The following is a 24,643-nucleotide window of genomic DNA, read 5'->3' on the forward strand; positions in this document are numbered from 1 at the left end:
GATGTTGCCCCTTACCACTCAGTTTTCAGGAAAGCCACTGAACTGTTGGCCTTTCAGTTGCCCTCAGCTGAGGTGAGGTCAAATATCTTGACTGAAGTGTTGCTTTCTCCTTCCTCTTCTGTTGAGCCTCTGCTGCCTTTCAACGAGGCGTTGACGGAGCCGATTATGAACATTTAGAAGAAGCCCTTGTCTGCCCCTGCAGTTTCTAGTTCAGTGGCAATATAATATAAGCCTGCTCCTGGTGATCCAGCTTTTCTGTCTGCCTATCCTTTGCCAGAAAGCTTGGTGGTTCAGGCTTCTTGGTCCAAGCAGTCATCTGGTTCCTTCCCCACTACCCCAGGGGATAGAGACTCAAAAAAACTGGAACAGTCTGCCAAAAAGGTGTTCTCCTCAGCAAGTATCGCTCTGAAGTCGACCAATGCCACGTGCTTGCTAGTGCGGTACATTCATGCTCTAATAGACTCTGTCAAGCAAGTAGCTCCTAAGTTGCCTAAAGCTGACCATGTTCATTTTTTGGAAGTGCTATCAGACACGCAAGCGGCAGCCCGTCCGGTCAGTCATTCAATCGGGTCAGGACATGGCGGACTCGGTCGCCAGAGTGATGGGCTCCTCGGTGGCTACCAGGAGGCATGCTTGGCTTAGGTCTTCAGGGTTCTCTTCAGATGTACAGGCTACTTTGCTCGATCTACTCTTCAATGGGTCGAGATTGTTTGGAACAAAGGCGGATTCTGCGCTGCAGCGTTTCAAGGAAAGTAGGGCACCAGCAAGATTCTTGGGCCTGCAGTCCCAGCCTAGGGGCTATGGATACAAAAGGTATCGAGGCTTTGGGAAGACTGCTTTCTTTCGGGGCTGTCAACAGCCACAGCAGCAGCAGCAAAATCCTCAGTACAGGTCGTACAGAGGAAAAGGTAGAGGCCGCCAACAAGGGGCCTCTTGACTACAGTCTTCTTCCTCTCCTCTCCCTACCACCGGTACCACAGGAAAGCAGCTATAGATCCCCAGTCTTGGATCATGATGGTCCTGTAGTGGGCTGGGTGTCCCATTTTCTACAAGATGGAAATCTGTTACTTCGGACTGTTGGGTTTTGAATCTTGTGGAAAATGGGTACGCCCTACCTTTTCAAGAGCTTCCATCTCCTTACCCTCCTCGCCAGGGCCCATGTTCAGAGGACAATTTGCTGCTGTTTCATCAGGAGGTTCTTGCCTTGTTGCAGAAAGGTGCGATAGAGGTGGTTCCGGAGCAGGAAAGAGGTCAGCGATGCTACCCCGTTATTTCTTGATCCCCCAAGAAGGGCTGTTGGTTGAGACCGATCCTGGACCTCAGGGTTTTGCCTCGGGCAGGAAGTGTTCAAGATGTTGACCCTAGCTCGGGTTCTTTTGGGACTGCAGCAGGAAGACTGGTTGGTGTCGATCGACTTGCAGGATGCGTATTTCCACATCCCTATACTGAAGTCACATCAAAAGTATCTCCGGTTTACGGTAGGGTCTCAACACTACCAGTTTGCGGTCTTTCTGTTTGGTCTCACTTCCGCACCATGGGCCCTCACAAAGGTGATGGCAGTGGTGGCAGCACATCTCAGAAGGTCAGGGATTCCGTTTTTTCCCTATCTGTATGACTGGCTGCTCAAAGCAAAGTCACCAGAGATGGTGCTGCGTCACTTGCATGCAACAACTCGATTGTTGTTCAACTTGGGTTTCACGATAATTGTACACAAATGTCACCTGGTGCCCTCTCAGAGCAGCATGGTCATAGGGGCAATACTGGACACAACTGTGTGTCGAGCTTTCCTGCCACTGCAGAGGATTCTCGACATTCAGGAGATGATTTCTTTGTTTCACAATGGAGCGGTTGTTCCAGTCCTAAAGGTTCTGCGTCTGCTCGGTCTGTTTGCTTCTTGCATATTGTTCGTCAGCCATGCACACTGGCACATGAGGGCGCTCCAGTGGTGCCTCTGCAGGCAGTGGTATCAGCACAATGGAGATCTCGGAGAGAAGGTCAGAATCTCCAGAGACGCTGCAGCGGAGCTGTCTTGGTGGAGTGTGCAGGGCAACCTGTCTCCAGGAAAGCCCGTTCAACCTCCTCCACCTGTTGCCACAGTAATAACGGATGCCTCCACTCTAGGGTGGGGTGCTCATCTTGGGGATCTGGAGATCAAGGGTCTTTGGTCTCTGGAGGAAAGGTTGCTTCACATCAACCTTCTGGAATTGCGGGCGATATGTTTGGCTCTCAAGGCCTTTCTTCCCTCCCTTCGTGATCAGTCGATTCAAGTCATGACTGACAACACTACCGCAATGTGGTACATAAACAAACAGGGAGGGGTAGGGTTGTATCATCTCTGCAGAGAGACTTTCCGACTCTGGTCCTGAGCTCCGGGCCATCAGATTTGTGTGTTTGCAAATCATCTGGCAACTTTCGGATGTGGAGGTTTCCTTAGGTGGACCTTTTTGCCACTCAGGAAAACGCGCACTGCCGGTCGTTCTGCAGTCTTCAGTATCCAATGCAGGGAGCGTTGGGGGACGCATTTCAATTGGATTGGAGCTCGCAACTCCTTTTCGCGTTTCCTCCCATACACTTGATTCCTTATGTTCTGAGGAAGATTCGCCAAGACCGGGCCCAAGTCCTATTGATCACTCCGGATTGGCCAAGAAGGGTGTGGTACACAGATCTTCTTCACCTCTCTTCATCCCCTCCGCTCCGTCTCTCTCTCTCAGGGCAGACCTCCTCTCGCAGTCGCTGGGGCAGGTTTTACACCCCCCACCTCCAGAGCTTGCACCTTCATGCCTGAAGATTGAACGAGGCTACCTGAATTCTTTCTCTCTACCACGTGGTGGACGTTATTTTTTGTCATCCAGGAGACACTTCACCAATTCTATTTATTCCTCTAGGAGGTCCAAGTTTGTGAAATGATATGGAGAGAGGTCCATTGATCTTTTGAAGGCCCATTTATCTGATGTACTTGGCTTTTACACTTTCCTTAGCTCAGCAAGGTTGTGCTGTGGCTACGGTAAAGGGTTATGTGTAGGCTTTCCTCTGTTTGCTGGACCAGCCGTCTTTGTTTGAGTCCCCTATTGTTATGAGGTTCATTAAGTACCTCACCAATAGGTTTCCTCCCACTCCCTTCATTATGCCTCAGTGCGATTTGAATTTAGTACTTACTTTCCTGATGGGTTCTCCTTTTGAGCCCCTTCATAGTTGCCCCGTTGAGGCTTCTTACTGTCAAGACGTTTTTTCTGATCGCTATTACCTCAGCCAGGAGGGTCAGTGAGCTTCAGGCTCTTGGTTCTAAACCTCCGTTTTTAAATATTCATGCAGAAAAGATGGTTCTCAGGACCAGGGTTGCTTTCCTGCCGAATCAAAGAAAGACTGGAGACGGAAAAAGCACGAGGACCTAAGGAACTGTAGCAAGCAAGAGTTTGGAACTGCAATGATGCTAGAGAGTGCAAGAGAAACACCGAGAAAGAGCAAAGTCTAGGAGTCTGGGGAAAACATGCCAGAGCTACCACAAGCGAAAGGAATAAGGAAAGGGAAATAGTAGAAGGAACTTATGGAACAAACTAGGAACAGTTCTAAAATGAGCAGTCCACCCGCTGCGCCGGACTCATAAAGAAAAGGCAGACAAGGTAGTAAGCAAAATTCAAGCTTCGCTGGGAGAAAATATGCATCAAGCTGCACAGGAACAAAACACAAGCTCTGGCTTAAGCAAGGCAAGAACTGGACAGGAAAACAGGCGAGAGTTCCAGTACACAGAAGATCCATGCAGGAACAAGAAGCTTTAGGCAGCGGCAGCAGCTAGCCCTGGGTGGAGTCACATGGTTTTACTGCAATAGACTTATCACTAAGCGTTACAACAAACAAATGATGGACGGAATGCTGACAATGCATACATTCTCCCCCAGTCAAGAGATCTGGGTTAAATCCATCGTTCTTTTGCCCACTTCACCACCCCAGTTCAGACATGGCCATATGCAAATCAGTCTTGACCCTGTGCCTCATGGGAACAGTCCAGCCCGAACTGCCAAGCCATGTCTTCCCTGGACCGGAATCAAGCATCCTAGGACCGGTTTCTGGCTATCAGCCGTCATCAGCCAGGATAGCTTGACTCCAGTGGCGTAGTGAGCACGGGTCCCACGTCTGGGAATACCCATCCCACTTAGGGCGAAAAGCGTTACAACAAACAAATGATGGACGGAATGCTGACAATGCATACATTCTCCCCCAGTCAAGAGATCTGGGTTAAATCCATCGTTCTTTTGCCCACTACACCACCCCAGTTCAGACATGGCCATATGCAAATCAGTCTTGACCCTGTGCCTCATGGGAACAGTCCAGCCCGAACTGCCAAGCCATGTCTTCCCTGGACCGGAATCAAGCATCCTAGGACCGGTTTCTGGCTATCAGCCGTCATCAGCCAGGATAGCTTGACTCCAGTGGCGTAGTGAGCACGGGTCCCACGTCTGGGAATACCCATCCCACTTAGGGCGAAAAGCGTTACAACAAACAAATGATGGACGGAATGCTGACAATGCATACATTGTTTGTTGTAACGCTTTTCGCCCTAAGTGGGATGGGTATTCCCAGACGTGGGACCCGTGCTCACTGCGCCACTGGAGTCAAGCTATCCTGGCTGATGACGGCTGATAGCCAGAAACCGGTCCTAGGATGCTTGATTCCGGTCCAGGGAAGACATGGCTTGGCAGTTCGGGCTGGACTGTTCCCATGAGGCACAGGGTCAAGACTGATTTGCATATGGCCATGTCTAAACTGGGGTGGTGTAGTGGGCAAAAGAACGATGGATTCAACCCAGATCTCTTGACTGGGGGAGAATGTATGCATTGTCAGCATTCCGTCCATCATTTGTTTGTTGTAACGCTTTTCGCCCTAAGTGGGATGGGTATTCCCAGACGTGGGACCCGTGCTCACTGCGCCACTGGAGTCAAGCTATCCTGGCTGATGACGGCTGATAGCCAGAAACCGGTCCTAGGATGCTTGATTCCGGTCCAGGGAAGACATGGCTTGGCAGTTCGGGCTGGACTGTTCCCATGAGGCACAGGGTCGGACTGTTCCCATGAGGCACAGGGTCAAGACTGATTTGCATATGGCCATGTCTAAACTGGGGTGGTGTACTGGGCAAAAGAACGATGGATTCAACCCAGATCTCTTGACTGGGGGAGAATGTATGCATTGTCAGCATTCCGTCCATCATTTGTTTGTTGTAACGCTTTTCGCCCTAAGTGGGATGGGTATTCCCAGACGTGGGACCCGTGCTCACTGCGCCACTGGAGTCAAGCTATCCTGGCTGATGACGGCTGATAGCCAGAAACCGGTCCTAGGATGCTTGATTCCGGTCCAGGGAAGACATGGCTTGGCAGTTCGGGCTGGACTGTTCCCATGAGGCACAGGGTCAAGACTGATTTGCATATGGCCATGTCTAAACTGGGGTGGTGTAGTGGGCAAAAGAACGATGGATTCAACCCAGATCTCTTGACTGGGGGAGAATGTATGCATTGTCAGCATTCCGTCCATCATTTGTTTGTTGTAACGCTTTTCGCCCTAAGTGGGATGGGTATTCCCAGACGTGGGACCCGTGCTCACTGCGCCACTGGAGTCAAGCTATCCTGGCTGATGACGGCTGATAGCCAGAAACAGGTCCTAGGATGCTTGATTCCGGTCCAGGGAAGACATGGCTTGGCAGTTCGGGCTGGACTGTTCCCATGAGGCACAGGGTCAAGACTGATTTGCATATGGCCATGTCTAAACTGGGGTGGTGTAGTGGGCAAAAGAACGATGGATCCAACCCAGATCTCTTGACTGGGGGAGAATGTATGCATTGTCAGCATTCCGTCCATCATTTGTTTGTTGTAACGCTTTTCGCCCTAAGTGGGATGGGTATTCCCAGACGTGGGACCCGTGCTCACTGCGCCACTGGAGTCAAGCTATCCTGGCTGATGACGGCTGATAGCCAGAAACCGGTCCTAGGATGCTTGATTCCGGTCCAGGGAAGACATGGCTTGGCAGTTCGGGCTGGACTGTTCCCATGAGGCACAGGGTCAAGACTGATTTGCATATGGCCATGTCTAAACTGGGGTGGTGTAGTGGGCAAAAGAACGATGGATTCAACCCAGATCTCTTGACTGGGGGAGAATGTATGCATTGTCAGCATTCCGTCCATCATTTGTTTGTTGTAACGCTTTTCGCCCTAAGTGGGATGGGTATTCCCAGACGTGGGACCCGTGCTCACTGCGCCACTGGAGTCAAGCTATCCTGGCTGATGATGGCTGATAGCCAGAAACCGGTCCTAGGATGCTTGATTCCGGTCCAGGGAAGACATGGCTTGGCAGTTCGGGCTGGACTGTTCCCATGAGGCACAGGGTCAAGACTGATTTGCATATGGCCATGTCTAAACTGGGGTGGTGTAGTGGGCAAAAGAACGATGGATTCAACCCAGATCTCTTGACTGGGGGAGAATGTATGCATTGTCAGCATTCCGTCCATCATTTGTTTGTTGTAACGATAGACTTATCACCAGCATGAGTGAAACCCATCTTTTACAGGGTCTGGAAGAGGGAATCCTGGGTTGACGACCTTCTCCCATAGAAAGTTTACAAAAGGAATAAATGATGGACGGAATGCTGAACAATGCAAACATTCACCCCTAGTCCCAAAGATCTGGGTTTAATCCATCATTCTCTTGCTCACCACGCCATCCCAGATTGGACCCAGCCATATGCAAATCAGTCTTGACCCTGTTCCTTATGGGAACAGTCCAGCCCGAACAGGGTCAAGACTGATTTGCATATGGCTGGGTTCAAACTGGAATGGCATGGGGACTCCCTTACCCACTCCAACAGAGAGACGTCCCAGCAACTCGCCCTGATGGGGAATTTAGGCCCCGATCTCTGTACTGGGGGGGTGAATGTAGGACATTGTTCTGCATTCTGTTCATCAATTGTTCTTTTTGCATTTGTCACCCGAGTGGGACTGGTATGCCCAGACGTGGGTCCCGTGCTCTCCATGCCACTGGAGTCAAGCTAGCCTGGCTGATGAGGGGTGATGCCCTGAAACCGGTCCTAGGATGCTTGTTTCCAGTCCAGGGAGGACCTGGCCTGGCAGTTCGGGCTGGAATGTTCCCATGGGAGTCCAGACTGATTTGCAAATGGCTGGGTCAAAACTGCCATGGCATTGGGAGCAAAGAAACTATGGATTTAGGCCCAGATCTCTGTACTGTGGTGCATGTATGACATTGTTCTGCATTCTGTCCATCAATAGTTCTGTTTCCATAGAAAGTATTGCACAGTGAATGCTCACAGTGCATTCTAGGATCTGTAGTCCAGGTAAGCAAAGATAGGTTTCTTCAGTGCCCCAGACTGAAATTAGAAGGAGGCATCAAGATGGCTGCAGGGACAGAGGTCGGAGATCAAGCTCCGGGGTCCAGGGATCACTAATTTTGTGAAAATCCCTGCTGCTTCCCCCCCCCCCCCCCCCCCCCTGCGTCCCCCCTATAAAACGACTCACCGGAAAACTATCCCCAAGCAGATGTCCCGAAATCACGCCGTGGGTCCCCCGACAAGACCGGAGACTAGCTGACCACGCCCCGATGAGGACTGACAGCCAGCAGACTACAACTCTGGATGATGAGCCTTCGGACACTCACTCTTGGACCCGCAAGGAGTCCGAATCGCTGACCACAGGATAATGAAAACAATATCTATAATTCCTATGCGAAGCAGGAACAACGGAGGATACTGAAACGGAATTGAACGCACACCGCGGCGAGACTCCGCACCGCTCTCGGAACGGTGCAAAGTGGCACAGAAACAGAATCTGCCGAAACACCCAAGGATAGGGAGACTGAAGGCACGCCACCCCCGGCCTGACCCCAAGATGGCAGCAGCCAAGAGTTAACGTTACTCCCACCTACGGAGCAAACGCAGATAATCTCGCCACTCCGCAACGAGACTCCTCACTGCACCCAAAACTCGAACAGTGCAAAGTGGCATACTAAATCTCGAATGCACAGGATTGGCAGACTTCAGGCATGCCACTCCCTGCCTGACCCTAAAATGGAGGCAACAATCAGTTTAACCCGTCTCACACCTAGGTAGCATATTCCCACCCGCGGTCAACTAAATAATCACCGGAACACAGAACGCAGGGACTAGATACTCAAGCGGACTAGAGATCCAATGACTAGGAAAAAGAAGGCACGCCACCCCCTGCCTGACGCCATGATGGAGGCAGCATAGAGACAAACCCTGCACCAGAGATGAAGATTGCCTGCCCCTAATCCACCATGCCAGGACAGCCTCTAACCCATCCTAAGGAATCTTCCTCAGAGCCCCACAGCAACATTTCAATCTGACTCTCCGGCCACAGAAAAGGGTGATACCTCCCCCCACCTTGCATAATCCGGACGTCTGGCCCAATAACGGTGACTCCCCAAATCCATGTTTCAGACAGTTGAAACAACTGTCTGACCCAAGTCAATGACATTCGGCAGCTTTAATTCATTCCAGCCAAAACAGCTATTCACCACACACAACTAAACATATTCCACTAGCTTGAGAGGATACTAGACTAGCCTCTCCACCCCTTTCCCCTCTGACCCAATGACAAAGACATACAGCAGCTTAAATTAATTCCAGCCAAAACAGCTCTTTACCCTGCGCAACTACACCTATACCACCAGCTTGAGAGGAAACTAGACTAGCCTCACCACCCCTTTCCCTCTACTCTGCCAAATGACTGCCCCACCTATCTAACCTCACTATAGGGTCAAGAGGCTTCCCCCCGATACCGGACCCTACATTAAGATAGAAGAGGAAACAGAAAGGCAGTCCCCACTCCCTCAATCCCAGCACAGACCAAAGGTTAAGCACTCCGGCTATATTAGAACTTTACCCCTCCCTTCTTTCCCAAACACAGAGAAGGACTCCTACCCTAAACCCCTTCTCCCTTACCCCCCCCCCCCTGTTATATAGACTGAACACAGCTCAGCAGAACCCTGCACCCTCCCTTTCAGGATACAATATCTCTTCCCACCTCAACCCCCCTCCGCCCACCCACACTTAATGGACTGAAACCACACGGCCCGAACTCCTTCTCCATCACTTTCCCCCAACCTCACTACAAAAGCAAAAAGAAACCACAAGCATAGAGTGATTAGACAGCACCCATAAACTCTATTCGTGGACATATACCACTGCTCCTCCAAAGGTCAGCTAAAAACGGACCTCATCTTCCACACATTAAGACCTGCCAATTGGAACAACATTCTTAAAACCCGCCTGAGCATATCTAAAACAACCAACACTCCGTACAGCTGCAAACTAGCGATCACACTCCCAAACTGCCCTAAACCTAACGGTTACACCTCAGTGACCATCTTCACCAACGTCACTGCCATGATCCAAGCCAATAACGACAACCTGGAAGCCTTTGACTCCATCTTTCCATCGCTCTGCGATGCCCCAGCACACCTGCACAACTCTTGCTCACCCGACTCCCTATCCCACAATAGACCACACCCCCATGAGATCTAACAAAGCAAGCACAAGACTTTTCCCAAGAGAGAGCCCGGAATACACCCTTACCCATCAACTACAGACACTGACACCAATCACACTAGGCCTCCCAAGGCTCAACGGGCTAGCTCAACCACTACCCCCATAGGGAACCACACACAGAGACCCAATAATACAAGAACTGCAATGTCCTCCCAGGACGCCCTTACCCACTCCAACAGAGAGACGTCCCAGCGACTCGCCCTAATGGAAAGTAAGCTAGAAACCATAATACGGGGCCTCTCAGAAATCCTAATGAACCTCTCCACACCCCGAAAGCCCATCCAACACTCATACCCGACACCCTCAGTCACCAACTCGAATCACGCACGACCCTATAAGACCCAATGGCCCAGATGGGACACAAACCCCCTCCTGAATCAGATGCAGAGACCCAAAAGAACCAGAGACGTTATGTCCTCCAGAGAAGCATTGGATCTTGCCGCCTCATATGACACTTCCACCTCGGCCACCTCATATGACACTTCCACCTTGGCCACATCCTACTCCAAGATCCAGGTCATCACCGGATTTAGAAGAGACTGCTTCCCCCCCATCCCCCCCCCCCCCCCAGATCCGCCAGACCCCCAGCCTCTCTCACCAATATCCCAAGAGCCCAGCCAAGTGAGAATCTCAAGAATAAAGGATCCAACACCAACTGCATGCTCAATAACTGCAGGTCGGCTATCAAACATGCAACAGAACTGGCAGAGACCATCCTTTCACATGACATAGACATCACATTCATCACTGAAACCTGGCTGAACGATTTCTCTCCCCCAGATATGGACATGCTTGTGCCCCCAGGTTTCACAATCATCCACAAAGACAGAAAAATCAAACGAGGAGGGGGTATTGCAATCATACATAAGAACGACATCTCCGTGAGGGAAAGGGACGCCCCCAAATATAACTATTTCGAATGTCTCACTGCCACTATCAGGAAGAATGACAACATACCTTTACTCTGCCACCTCTTATACCACTCACCAGGAAACACCTCCACTTTCGGGGTACACCTCTCCGACCTGATCACTCAATACGCACTCTGACTCCAACATCCTCATCCTAGGTGACCTCAATCACCACTGGAATGATGAAAACAACACGCTAATCAGAACCTTAAACGACCTACTAAGCAACAGCAACCTTACACAAGACTGCACAGAAAAAACCCACAACCAAGGCTCTATACTCGATGCCATTATCACACAAGCAGACATAGTCCCCATCAACCACACCCTGCCTGTTGACTGGTCTGACCACCATAATCGCTCTGTTCCACCTAAACCAAAAGATCCAAGCCAAGCCTGCAAGAAGGACTCCCCCTGCTGGGCGAGAAATCTAAGTCCGATTTCCCTCACACACCTGGAGGCAAGGATAGGCTCCCTCTTCCCCAGCAACTCTGATGAGCTCTCAACTACAGAACTCACCTCCCACTACAACACTACTATGACTTCCATTATGGACCAAATAGCCCCTATGAAACTAAAAAGAGTTAGAAACATACTATCTAGATCTTGGTTCAACACAGACATAAACTCCCAAAGACGTGAACTAAGAGCAGTAGAAAGACTCTGGCAAAAAAAAAAACGTCCTCAATCCTACGAGCTAAACTCAAATCAACCCGAAAAAAATACAAAAATCACATAAAGATGGAGAAAGCGTCTTTCTTTTTCAATGCCCTTGACAACGCAAAAAACAGACCTAGAGAACTTTTTAACCTCATCAGAAAACAAACATCCAAACCCCCGTCGACCCCAGTCGTGGCCTCCAAGGACATGTGTGACAATTTTGCCAATTTCTTCAACGACAAAATCACCAAGATAGAACTTTCCCTGGACATGCAAACCAGTTCCCCAGACAGCAAAGCGCCCACAGAGACAGATGGAGCTACCACACTTAAGCACCCACCTAACTTATGGAACTCCTTCAACCCCATCTCCGAAGCAGAGATCGTAAAAATGATTGGCACCATGTAACCCTCAGCACACGTACTGGATCCCTTACCTGACCACCTGGCCATAAAACTCAAACTATCCTTAGCCCCACACTGGACCAAGATCATAAATAGCTCTTGAGTACCGGAGTCATACGGGACTTTCTCAAAACTGTCCAAGTCACACCTCTACTGGAAAAAACAGGCGCGGACACAAACGATCTAAACAACTTCAGACCTATCTCCAACCTCCCTCTCCTAGCGAAAGTCCTGAAAAGATGTGTTCTCCTCCAACTCACCCAACACCTGGACAGCACCAACCTCCTAGACCCTCACCAATCAGGCTTCAGAAAAGGATGTAGTACAGAGACCGCAATCCTAAGTGTAATTGATGATATGCACAAATCTCTTGATACAGGCCAATGCTGCCTACTCGTACTCCTGGACTTATCGCAGCCTTTGACACGGATGACCATAATCTACTTATTAAAGCACTCCAAGAAAGAGCTGGAGCAGAAGAGGTGGTACTACAGTGGTTCACCTCCTTTCTATAGAACCGCACCCAAAGTATAAAAATCAAAAACTTCTCATCAAACCCACTCCCCGGTAGACAGGGTGTCCCCCATGGATCAGTATTCTCCCCACAACTGTTCAACATCTACATGGAACCCCTCACCACCATACTCAAAAAAATCCAACATTCTCTTCCACCTTTATGCAGACGACACCCAAATCTACCTGGAAACCTTCAATGACATTAAGAGACTAAACGACACTCTTAAAGAAGTCCATCACTGGCTTTCACACCACCACCTAAAACTCAATCAAGACAAGACTGAAATCCTCCTAATCTCCAACGCAGAGGATAACCCCCAAACATCAGAATGGCTAAAAGCGATTGATGCGCTCAACTACAACCCCACCTTAGTCGACTCTGCAAAATCATTGGGAATCACCCTGGACTCCAAATTAGACATGAGCAAACACATCAAGAACACTGCAAAGAACGCCTTCCTCAACCTAAAACTACTAAACAAAATAAAACCCTTCATCCCTCAGAACGACCTCCAACAAGCTGCTCAATCCCTAGTGTTGTCTGGACTGGATTACGGAATTGCAACCCTCACAGGATCTGCTAAATCTCACCTAGCTCCCCTCAGATCAACTCTGAACGCTGCAGCCAGAAGGGTCACAGGAGTTAAGAAATATGATCACATCTCCTCTGCACTCAAGGAGCTAAAATGGCTCCCGATTGACATGCGGGCCAACTTTAGAACTGCCTGCCTCACACACAAAGCACTGCCCACAGGGAAACCTGCATACCTGGCCGCAAAACTCCAGGAGACTGGCCAGACGAGAAGCCTGAGGAACACAGACACCCTAATCCTTATTCCTCCGAGAACTCGCAAACAAAGAACCGCATCCCGATCCTTCACAGGAAATGCACCCAAAATCTGGAATTCCATACCAGTCCATATCAGGATGAACCCCTCCTACTTACAATTCAAAAAGCAGCTCAAAGACCTCCTCAACAGATCTCTCCCACATGGATAGCTGCAACCTAACATTCGAAGCATGCCCACAGCAGCACACAATCACTTTGGCGCTAAGATCTCTACCTCATGACATTAAAAACTCTACCTCTATTGCCTCAGGACTATCTTCTGTACCCCTCCGGCCAAATCGTGTCACGTGTCGTGATGCTCTCTTTGACAATAAGGCCTTGTGTATATACTATTGTGATAATTTACCCTACGATTGACATTGTGCGCTACACACGGATTTTCTGTGATACGTCCTGAGTCATTGTACATACTTACATAAACATATATCTTAAAAGTATTCATGCTGTAAAGCGCTCCGATACCTTCGGGTCTGGCTAGCGCTATATAAAACTCTTAAATTAAAAAAAATAGAAGCAATCCGAAGTCATGCAGGAACTTTGTGGTGATTCCTGGCTGCAGTTGGTCCATTTCCAGCACCCCTCAGAGGCGGATTGTTGGAATCGTAACCATTGCAGAGCTTGCCAGAATACTCAAAATGTAGGCAAGATGTCATGTGTTCATGTGCGATGTTCATCCCATGCGATGCCAACGATTATGGTCCGTAACCTATCCTTTTAGACCAGAACAGATATAACTGTCATCTGCCCTATTTCCTGCTCGTTACTTGCTTCTAGTTTTGATTTTATTAAATGTCCTCTTGTGTGAAATGCTCGCCTTTGCTGATCTACTGCAGGCAATACTTTTAAAAATGCTTTTAATAATCTCTGTTCTATTTCTATTCAGCAGACCTGGCCTGTAAACGACTATGAAGATCATATATAACGACTGATGCTGACAGCTGGATGTATTTCGGGAATCTGCAACAAGAGGCGGAACTAAAGGTCACCAATCTCAAGAGACAAAATAATCCACCTGCGTGAAATGTTACATGACCAGCCCAGCAGAAGCTGAACGCTTCAGGGCCAGGGTACACACAATACAGATTCAAAACAAAACCAAGGCACTGGCATACCACACAAAGACCCTAGATAAATCATGGTGTGGCGTGATTATGAAGGAGCTCCTCTTTTTAAAAGAATGCCATTCACGCTGTGGTGTTGATCTGTAGTAAACACAACTTCGCCACCACACAGCAGAAGAGAACATCCTGAAGGGTACAGCGCATGCATGATTGAAGGTGAAAAGAAAGGAGTCCTGGTATGTTCCAGGCAGAGGAATATCCACGCACGGCCTGGATAAGCAAAGTGACCCAGTCAACTCTCAGCCAAAACCAACTTCAACTTGAGAATTGATAACCCAATAGTGACGCCATGTGTGGCACGAGTGTGTGGAGCATTTTAATTACCATTCAACATTAATTGGCAATCGCACATGGACCTGTGCTGAATGGGCAAGGAATAGCTTCAATGATTCATTGGACATGATGGCCGATCAGCAAACACCACCATTGGATGTTTGCTTTAACGTCCTCAACCCTGATAAGCCAATCAATAGAGCAAAGCCATACAAGTGCAGTGACTGTGAGAAGAGCTACAGCTCCCCGGCACAGCTGAAGACCCATTATAGAACACACACAAGAGAAAGACCATTTGCATGCAGCGACTGTGAGAAGAGCTACAGTTTTCCTTCACAGCTCAAGAACCATCAGAGAACACACACTGGAGAGAAACCATTTATGTGCATTGAATGTGGGGCGAGCTTTAGTCAGTCATCACACTTAACAGCACATCATCAAATGCACACAGGTCAAAAGCCGTACAAGTGCAGCGATTGTGGAAAGAGTTTTAACCGATTATCAAACCTAACGAGGCATCAGCAAATGAAAACAGGAGAAAAACCACACAAGTGCAGCGAATGTGGAAAGGGCTTTCGTGAATTATCAAAACTAAAGATACATCAGCGAATACACACTGAAGAAAAAATATATATATGCAATGAATGTAATATGAGTTTCAGTAACTCTTTGGCCTTAAAGCACCATGTGCAAAGACATGCAGGAGATAAACCATACATTTGCAAAGAGTGTGGGCAGGGATTTATAGAATCATTAACCCTCAAAACACATCAGCAAATCCACATAGTCGAAAAACCTTATAGATGCAAGGAATGTGGAAAGCGGTTTAATCGAGCATCAAACCTAACATGTCACCTGAGACTACACACAGGTGAAAAACCATACAACTGCAGTGACTGTGGAAAAAACTTTACTGATTCATCAAAACTAAGATCTCACCAGCGAATACATACAGGAGAAAAACCGTACAAATGCAGTGAATGTGGGAAGAGATTTTATCAGTCTTCTCATCTAAAGTGTCATCAACGAACACACACAGGGGAAAAACCCTACATGTGCGTAACATGTGGAAAGGGCTTTTCTGAATCCGCAAAACTAAGGAACCATCGGCGAACACATACAGGAGAAAAGCCGTACAGCTGCACTGAATGTGGGAAGAGCTTCACGGAATCATCTAACCTAAGGGCACATCGGCGAACACACACAGCAGAATGGAGAGAGGATGTGAATAACTCTGCCACAGTTAAGTCTGACGTGATTAACGGCGTGCAGTGGGACTCTGTCTACCAAATGTATATAAAAACTGAGCAAGATGATAACAGTGACTCTTCTACCACAAAATAAAATGTTGCCCACCCCTAACTCTAGCTGTAGTGCCATGATTGATTGAGGTTGTGACATCCACGACAAAACTGCAAAATCAATAACATATACTGCTGTTGTGTTATTCCGCTATGATTGTCGATTCATCCCCAACAATAGTCCGAGCTTACAGTCCAAAGATCCAAAATCCATTATTCTAGAAAATACGTATTAAATATACGAATCATAAAGGACACTAATCAAATTGGTTGAATATTATCCTGGTGTGCCCTGCCTAGAAAGGAGATTCATTTTTGTTATTGTAAGTATGCAAACATGTGCTGCTAGTGTTGTAAGGGCTTCAGTGTACCATCAATGCGAAAATACCAGCAGTCAATGCAGACTGAACAAAGACCATACTAGAGCAGTGACTGTGTAAAGAACTTTGGTATCTCAATTGCAAATAAATGACCATCAGCAAAAAAAGAGGAGAAAAACACCCATATGCAGATACAGGGGGACACCATTGATCCATCATAAAAGAGAGGGCCGTAACACAACCCTAACCTGAAACACAAGAATGACTTGGAGATCCTAACTGATAAAAAACTGACCTCGCCTTCAAGAAGAAAGTCCTAAATAATAAAATGGTTGAGGTTTTCTCTCCTAAGAACCGAAAGATGCACAGTGTAGAAACATAGAGAAGACACACAGTGACGACACCCAGTGAAGAGTGATGACACACCTTGACAACGTACAGTGATGATTCACAGTGAAGACACACAGTGATGGCACACATTGAAGAGTGATTACACGCAGTAAGAACACACAGTGATGGCATACAGTGAAGAGTGATGACACGGTGAAGACACCAAGTGATGGCACAGATTGAAGGGTGATGACACACAGTGTGACACATCTGGAGATGCAATGTGTAGCGAATGAAACGTGGAACAAGGTAACAGGAAAAGTCCCAGTATTCATAGGTGAACAGGATTAATCCAGAGACCTGGTAGGAATTCAGACAGGATGACCATCGAGGTGACCAGGTTTGAATTCAGAAAGAAGCTGCTTTTGAGCTAATGCAAGGATTACAAACACCATGTGCAGTAAATGTAAGAGATTAATGCAGAACATCATCTAAGAATTCAGTGACACTGGAAGAGGCTCATTCCTGTCATGATAAGAACACAAACTCCTGTCTGTGAAAGAAACGTGTAAAGAGTTGTAGTCCGCCCTCAGCCTTCAAGAGCTGTCAGGAGGCCCACAGGAGGCACAGGATCAGCAGAAAAGGAAAGTGAACTGGAGCAGGCGCAAGAATAAAAGACAATATAAGGACCTGGTAGACACACCCTGAGCTTACCAGGAGTGGACACACGAGCATGCACATGGGTGAATCGACATCTACATCAGCGGCTGATAATGGCAGTGCACAACTGTTCTTGGCTAAGACTTTAAAGAAATAGTAGCGTATCTCGACTGTTTCGTCTCAGGAAGCCATTATTGTCTGTTTCTTCTCCACTCTTGTGCACCCTTTGTCCCTCTTATCTTCTTTTTCTACACACAGTTGTACTTCTTTTTTGCTTCCCATTCTACTACCGCTATCATCTGCCTCCTCTCTTCTCTTCCTCATCCTCTGATTCCTTCAGTCAGCTCTTGGCTTTTCTTCCTCCTTCCCCAGCCCCCTTGCTCTAACAGCCCTGTGTCGCTGTCCACCAGTCACTTAACCGAGCTCTCATTAGGACCCTTTCATGATGCAGGTTGGCTTTTCCCTTAGCAGGCCTGACTGAATGCCACGGTTGCACTGCCCCATTAATGCAGTTTAGGAGTATAAGAGAGGCTTCACGAAACAACCTACAGGAATCCAATTCTTGTATTTCTAGCTTTGTCATTCTGGAGACAACATTTTAACATTATGACTCAAAACAATGGGCAGACAATGGGATTATTACAAAAAAAGGCTTTGAAATACCATTGGGAATATCCAGTCTTGACCCACACACACAGCTTCTTTCTGGCAAAAGAGTTGGAATAAGATTATGCAGAGGAGCTGAATGAGTTCACTTCCAGCGGGCAGTAAGAGAACAAGCATTTTCAATGCACTAGGCGACGCATTACTGAAAGTTTGATGTTTTGGCGTTGCATTCATATTGGCAACACCAGTAGCTCAAACTTTCAGTAATGTGAGACCGATTGCATCGCAAATGCTTTTTCTTCTTCAGCTGTAGGTTGAAGGATCACAAGCCGACTCACCGGTCTTTATATACGCGAGGAGGCTGGCTAAATGAAGTACCAGTACAGTAAACGGACTCTGACGCCCACGCCCCGGTGACATAACTACACCCTCCCGCACACAAACAGAATAGCTGTTTTTTAACTGCATAGATTCTGTGATAGGGAACAGCCGATAAACATCTGTTTAAAATTAACAAAATTGCATTAATAAACACAAATTATAAATGTGTGTTTTTCACATGTAATCTACTCAGTAAAATTACAAGTATTCCTATTTTATCATTTGCGTCACTGTAAAACAGTGACTCTGTCTCACCATTTTACTTCAAAGCGATTCCATAGTTATAACGCGAGTATACCCTGGCACTCGATGACCCCTGCTTTTACACAAAGCTCTGGCCCTGAAACTTCATTTTGATGCATTTCTTTAGTTTCGATGACCAAGCACTCAGTGCAGCCTACCATCACTAAATATGAGTGGTACCTTGGCATTTAACTCCGCCAACTCAGCAGAGTGTGCTATATAACAAACTGTATTCAGTCTTGAGTCGTTAGCAAGTTAGGTTGACAATGCCGAGGTGGTGACGTTGGAAACGTCTCCTTGGGTGCTACGGGGTAGTTTGCCCTGAGATGCACGTATAATGGTCACGAGTCCTGACGCAGCCCTTGTTAGTCTCACTCTCTGGCAGAGAGTGATTCAATAGTTTAGACAGCCATTTAGGAAGAGCAATTAAAAACCACTCAATGCAGAGGGCATATTGGAACCGCTCGGTCACAGGTCAAAATAAACACCAGTCTACAACAGAAGAGGGTCAATATTTGCTTTACTAACTAGTACATTGAGAGAATTTGTTGCTTTCCGCATGCTAAATAATGAAAAATATGGCAAGTCCGGCATAAAGAAAGATGCAAGGCGTGCCATGCTGGTAAAAAAAAAAGTTTTGTTTGGCGAGGTGTGTGGCCGTCATATTAAAAGTTAAAGTGCAGCATGACACTAGGAAGCCGGGAGTCACATAATGTTTTCGTGGCTCAGCTGTCCTGCCCGTCGTACATGTGCGCTCTGCCGCAGAGGGGGTGCAGTTGAAGTGGGGAGAGGCCCCTAGACTGGCCATAACGAGCATGCATGCCACAAATGCTAAAAAGTGTACATTCTTAACATTAGCCCTACGGTCAAAAAAGAAGGAAGGAGGCAGCTGCAGCCAAAGAGAGGGTGTGAACGAGAAGAGGATTCTGCTGCAGTCTGGGAGGATGAGCATGCGTGGCTGTGTGCCGTTCCTGAGCTTAAAGAAGCAAAAAAGGAGAAAAGAGTGCGTTGAAACTAATAAATAACATAACGAGTAACAGGACATGTAACGGGGCAGTCCTTATGGGATGCTACAATAACAGAAAAAGTGGTACTAAGGAGGGACTGCTACGCCTATTATCCAATGAAAACCACTATTTACAAAGGACAGTAACAGGAGCCAAGTAAAAAAAATTGGTGGAAAGAGGGCGGAGCTTAATGCCCATATCTTGAATACAGCATGTCTCATAAAGGCAGCACAAGCGCTACCTACATCTCTACAATACAACTACAGTTCTAGAGGCCTCACTGCCCATTTGATTCTCCGCTCTGTGCGTAGAAACCCTCAAAGTGTTGCACACGCTGGGAAAGAAATCTCACATGACCATAGTATGCAAAGCCATTTGTGGATACCTTCAAAACACAACTAATGAGTAGGCAAAGATGTGGCCACTTCCAGATCCCAGAGAAAAGCGGTCTTTAGCTCAGTGCAGCACTACGAAGAACATGAAATTTGAGAGGTTGATGCCGAAGCATTTACAGATATGCCCAGTGCTGGAATAAAGCCAAGGCATTTACGACATTGTGTTTGTTTGGGTGCAAGAAGATGTAATCTGCACAACAAGATAATCCGCTTTTACTAGAAAGATTTGAGTAGAATGTGCAGAAATGATCCAACAAAACGAGATATGATGGACAACAATAAACTGCAGTGTCCTGCATATGTAAGATGAGTAAAGCACTGGGGCAGAAGGTTCTCCCACAAACTGGGGCCACTCAGGAGCCGCTAAATCCACCTCTGTTCTCAAATGAACTTTTACCTCTTTTCTCCGTTTCGCCGAATTGATTGCTTGATTTGCAAGAAATAAATATAGAAAACCAAAGTAGTACATCAGTGAAAAAGAATAATAGGACACAAAAGTTGCTAAACCTCGAGTGGTATTAGTGATAAATGCTAAATAAAATTGCTGTGCAGCTATAAGAGAAGCGCACAAACTCCTTTCAGTGGATCGGATCCTGCGAAGGATTGGACTGCATCAACTGGCTTAATACTGAAAACATAAAGAAAAGTTTCCTCTCTTCCCCATATGCGTTTGATCCTCCAAGGGGGATATCATCAAGTTCATATTTCTTAGCAATAATGCCATCACAGTCTTGATCGTACCTATATTTCCCATTGCCAATGGCAACTTTCCAGTAAATAGATCAGAGGAGTGATACATATTTGAGAAGTTACTTATCGCACCCAGCCTGGAAAGGGACTAGCAGTAGTAAATTAAAGTGATAATTACCTCGCATAGAATAGCTTGGCACGGATAGAACATTTCGAAATAAGGAAATCCGAGCAATGTATAACATAAGAAGAGGCCCTAAGGGAGCAAGAATTACGAACACTTTATGGCTTTTTTGCCTGTGAGAGCGATTAGGGTTTCGGCACTGGTTGCCACTGAGAGAAAAAAGATGAGCGAGCCCGCGTGCTTATTGATATCCCTCACGCATCCACCCTCGATGAAAGAAGGGCTTGCATCTCCAGGTAGGAAACACTGGGTCAGCAGTGACAGTGTTATGGAATCCTTGGATCATAGATTGCTGTAATGCCCTAAGCAAAGGGATTGCACACTTTGGACCTTCGTAAAAAGCAGCAATCATTTGTCAATAAGATCATTTGGAACAATTACTAAATCTAAAATCTGTAACTTCTTGTATGTCTCTCATGAATATTATTGATATGTTTAAGAATTGAATGCACTATATGTAGTTAGCTGTTCGTGTAGTGGATAAATGTGTTACTGAATCTGTTTGTGGCAATTATGGTAATACCCACATAAACCTATTAGAAATAAATAACATACGTATACTGTAATGTTGGCATCAAATGTTACTGGCCCACCAGTGAGCACATCTAGGGAGGAATTGTACCTGTGCAGGTCTCTTTGTGAATTCATTGCATTCATTTCACTTCAATAGCGTTTCGTTGTATAAATGACATTTTATGGTGTACATTTGATTGCATTCAGATTCACCTAAAAGTGCCTCAACGTTACTGGGCAAACATGATCTATTCCTATTCATCCAATCTCAAAACCATCTAGGAACATCTAGGTGACTGTAGAGCTATTGCAGCTCGTGAGCCCCTCGTTGGGGAAGCCTTGTCTAAAAGGAGCCGGGTCGCGCCAGTATCCTTCCTTTACATCATGGGAAGCCAGATGGGCCGTTTAAGGGTGCGATCACTTTCTCAATTACTGTTCTGATTTTGCATTTATGTTTTCTTGCAGTTTCTTCTATTGTACATAGCTCAGAGATAGCCAAAATAACCCCTTATAGGAGCTGCTGGTACCCTCCCTACCACTCTGCCGAACCGGTGGAGTGATGGTTGGTCAATCGGCTAATTGACCGCAACACAACCAACATTAGGTAATTCTTAACGCTCCCTCTGCCAGCATTCGATGCTGCAGGTGATCGCCCCCCAAGTTGGGTCGGTCTATATCAAACCAGGTACCTCACTGTTGGGTTATTTGTGTGTTTGGTCAACCCTGGATACTAATTAAGGAAACCAACCACTGTGTAGATAGTTTGTTTCACATCTTTCGTCCTGAAGAATTGCCATTTGATCCTAGGACAACCTAGGCAAGAAACATGTTGACCTCTAGACTTGATCCACTGCTGAACAGTACATCAGCCGTGCGCCACTATCATTTTTTAAATGAGATTAGTGGACTTGCTGATTAAAATTGCTTTTGAGTACCACTTTATTATTACTACCCACACATTCGACACTCATTTACACCACAAGGCCCTATACCCGCACCGCACCTAATGGCATTGGGAATAAAAGATCTCCGACAAAGAGCCCCTCATAGGGTGCCCGTCAGGCATTGCAGCGTCGACCTGACGAGGAGCACGCCCTATGATGAAGCATGACACCCAGTGTGAGGGCCCTAGTTCCTAAAGTGGGAGACACCTACTCCCCCTTTTCGGACATTAACCTACACCGACCAGTCCTCTTCTTTTCCGGTTTACTCTCTCTCTCTCTAGGGACTGCATCCTTTGTTGTAATATACCCTCCCTACCAGCTCATGCAGTCTACCAACCACTAAAATGTTTAATAACATTTTATTATTTTTTTAACGTAATGTTAGATACATTTGTCAGCATTTAACCAACTAAACCGTAAAAACACAGTTCCAAATCCAGTTCAAAATCTCTACATCTGCCCCCCCCCCCTTCCATCCCTAAAAAAAGTTCCTTGAGGGGTCACATAACTCGAGAGCTGGTGGAGGTCTTGGAAGGGACAAGGAGCATCAGCGGCTTGCACGTAGGTTCAGATTTACTCCTTTCATCTAGTAGATCCCATGTAGGTATCCCTGTAGCTATCAACGTCCATAGTACCCTGCCCGGTCAGTCTGGAGAATCCACCTTGTTCCAATGGGCTGTGATTGCTTGCTTGTCTGCAAGCAGCATGTGTTGAGATAATCTCTTGATTGTCCTTCATATCCGGGGTTCTCAGGTCCATCGGAGTCTCTGCTATAGCGGCAGCTGTCCGACAGCGGAGTGTGTTCCTTATGCTGCTCAGCATTTCGAACAGAATCTTTCTTTTAGGGCGCTCACATCCCGTATGTGCTCCATTCCTTTCCAAGCCACATAAACACCAACATTTCTTATCCAGGGAAGGATACGATCATTTCAATCCATTCAGCCTGCTGTACTAAGTACACACCCATTTGTATATGGTCTCTTTCTTCTGTACACTAAGCAACCATCCTATATGTCACTCCATAACCTTTGTTATTGTGTTTTTTTTAAATGTTTTTTTTATTGGGTTCTCAATATAGTATATTTCACAACCATCATTTTCTCTGTAGGAGATGTACAGAAACACAAGTTGATTTCCTTGCAGGTTTGAACATGTATTCCCCAACGCCCCCCACCCCCCTAGCTGCTCATGTGGTGATGTAGTTAAACCATTCGACATCCATTGATATAAAGCATGCAGCCAATGTTGCAGGTCTCTTCCGTGCTGCGGAAACATGTTACTAAATGTATTACTTTCGTGTCCGTAGTCTCGGTGCAAAGTATCCCAGTGTTTATTTTACTAATAGTGACTCATTACCTGTGACAGTTGGTAAGTTTTTTTTTTATACCTCATTCTTGTAGCCAGCATCAGCTCTAACACCAAGAATTTGCAGCTAAATTTTTTCAATGAGCGCCTCTTCCCATTTACTGTGTGCCTTGGGGGACTCCGGTAGGTCATCTTGTAGGGCCCTATAGAAATGAGCTTAGAGTCTTTGACCCTCAGTCAGATATAGCAACCTCTGCAGCGTTTGGGAGGGCAGTGGTTGCTCAGAAAAACAGGGCCGAATCTCGTGCGCACTGGTCGATATCTTGGCGTATTGTAGGCATTGTCCAGAACCCAACGCAAATGAGTCAATCGCATCATCACGCTTGATAAACTGGCCCCCAAGATACAGGTCACACAGAACATAACAACCCCCTTCTGCCATTTATGTATCGACATGACTTTCATTATCTCCGCAAATGGTTTTAATACCCATATCAGCAAACCTGTGCATATGGCATGCGATGAAGGACCCTCGTTACCACCTATTCCCAGATGTGATCAAAAATGGGTGTGAACTCAGGATCCATGCACCACGCATAAGCAGTTCCGGAAGAGTACACGTCCCACATGAACCTCTTAGCAGCCTTTTCTCCCAATTATCATCCTCATCGAGCCATGGGACTGCATGCTGAAGGTGGGCGGCCATATAATAGAGCTCAAGATTGGAAAGTTCAATGCCTCCCTGCTCCCACGTTTGTTTCACCATGGTCTGTCCTATTCTCTTCCGTTTTGTGGCCCAGAGGAGATCTATTCTTAGACTGTCCAGCTCTTTGAAGTAGTGTCTGGGGATCTCGTGTAGTGTGCCTTACAGATCATACAGACACACTGGCACCACCACCATGTGTACTAGGGCTGTCCTCACCATCAGTGAGAGAGAGAGAGAGAGAGAGAGAGAGAGAGAGGGGTCCCCCCCGGAACTGTACCGAAGTTCGCAGACCCTCAACCACTCTGCCTATATTAAACCCCAGCAAACGCTGTTTTCTCATAAGCTATTTTATACCCAAGATCGCGTATATCCTCCATATTCCACGGTAACCCAAATCAAGGGAGCATTGCGCGGTCTATAGTTGCCAGACCGCCCAGCAGCAGCAGGCGGTATTTCTGAGCGTTAACAAAGTCCGGATACCACCCCTTAAAGTCTGCCAGGGCACCCAACAGCACTGGGAAAGAATCTTCTGGATCTCGTAAATATACTAGGGCATCGTCCGTGTTTTGTGAGATCACATATATTGTCGCCCACTCGGATACCCCAAGGCTCTAACCTCTGTCGTAACAGCGCTGCCAATATTTTCATCGCCAGCGCGAATAACAATGGAGACAGAGCGCACCCCTGTCTCGTGCCGCTATGTAGTGGGAAGCCTGCAGAAACCAAACCACACATCTGGACACTGGCCACGGGATCAGTG

General features: G+C 47.0%; 1 protein-coding gene across 4 annotated transcripts in view; it reads left to right on the plus strand.

Annotated features, from left to right (window-relative positions):
* The window catches only part of LOC146783118 (uncharacterized), a 77,766-nt gene extending 56,785 nt beyond the window's left edge, over window positions 1-20,981 (plus strand). For 2 of the 4 annotated variants that reach the window (XM_085637093.1, XM_085637095.1), the window contains exon 2: window positions 13,788-20,981. In XM_085637093.1, coding sequence (XP_085493219.1) covers window positions 14,425-15,642 — 1,218 coding nt within the window. In that variant the 5' untranslated portion in view covers window positions 13,788-14,424 and the 3' untranslated portion in view covers window positions 15,643-20,981. The remainder of the gene's footprint in view (window positions 1-13,787) is intronic. The other 2 variants (XM_085637092.1, XM_085637094.1) reach the window with 1 other exon arrangement.
* The last annotated feature ends 3,662 nt before the right edge of the window (window positions 20,982-24,643 follow it).

The sequence above is a fragment of the Triturus cristatus genome, chromosome 12 (assembly GCF_964204655.1).
Source record: "Triturus cristatus chromosome 12, aTriCri1.1, whole genome shotgun sequence".
Lineage (NCBI taxonomy): Eukaryota > Metazoa > Chordata > Amphibia > Caudata > Salamandridae > Triturus > Triturus cristatus.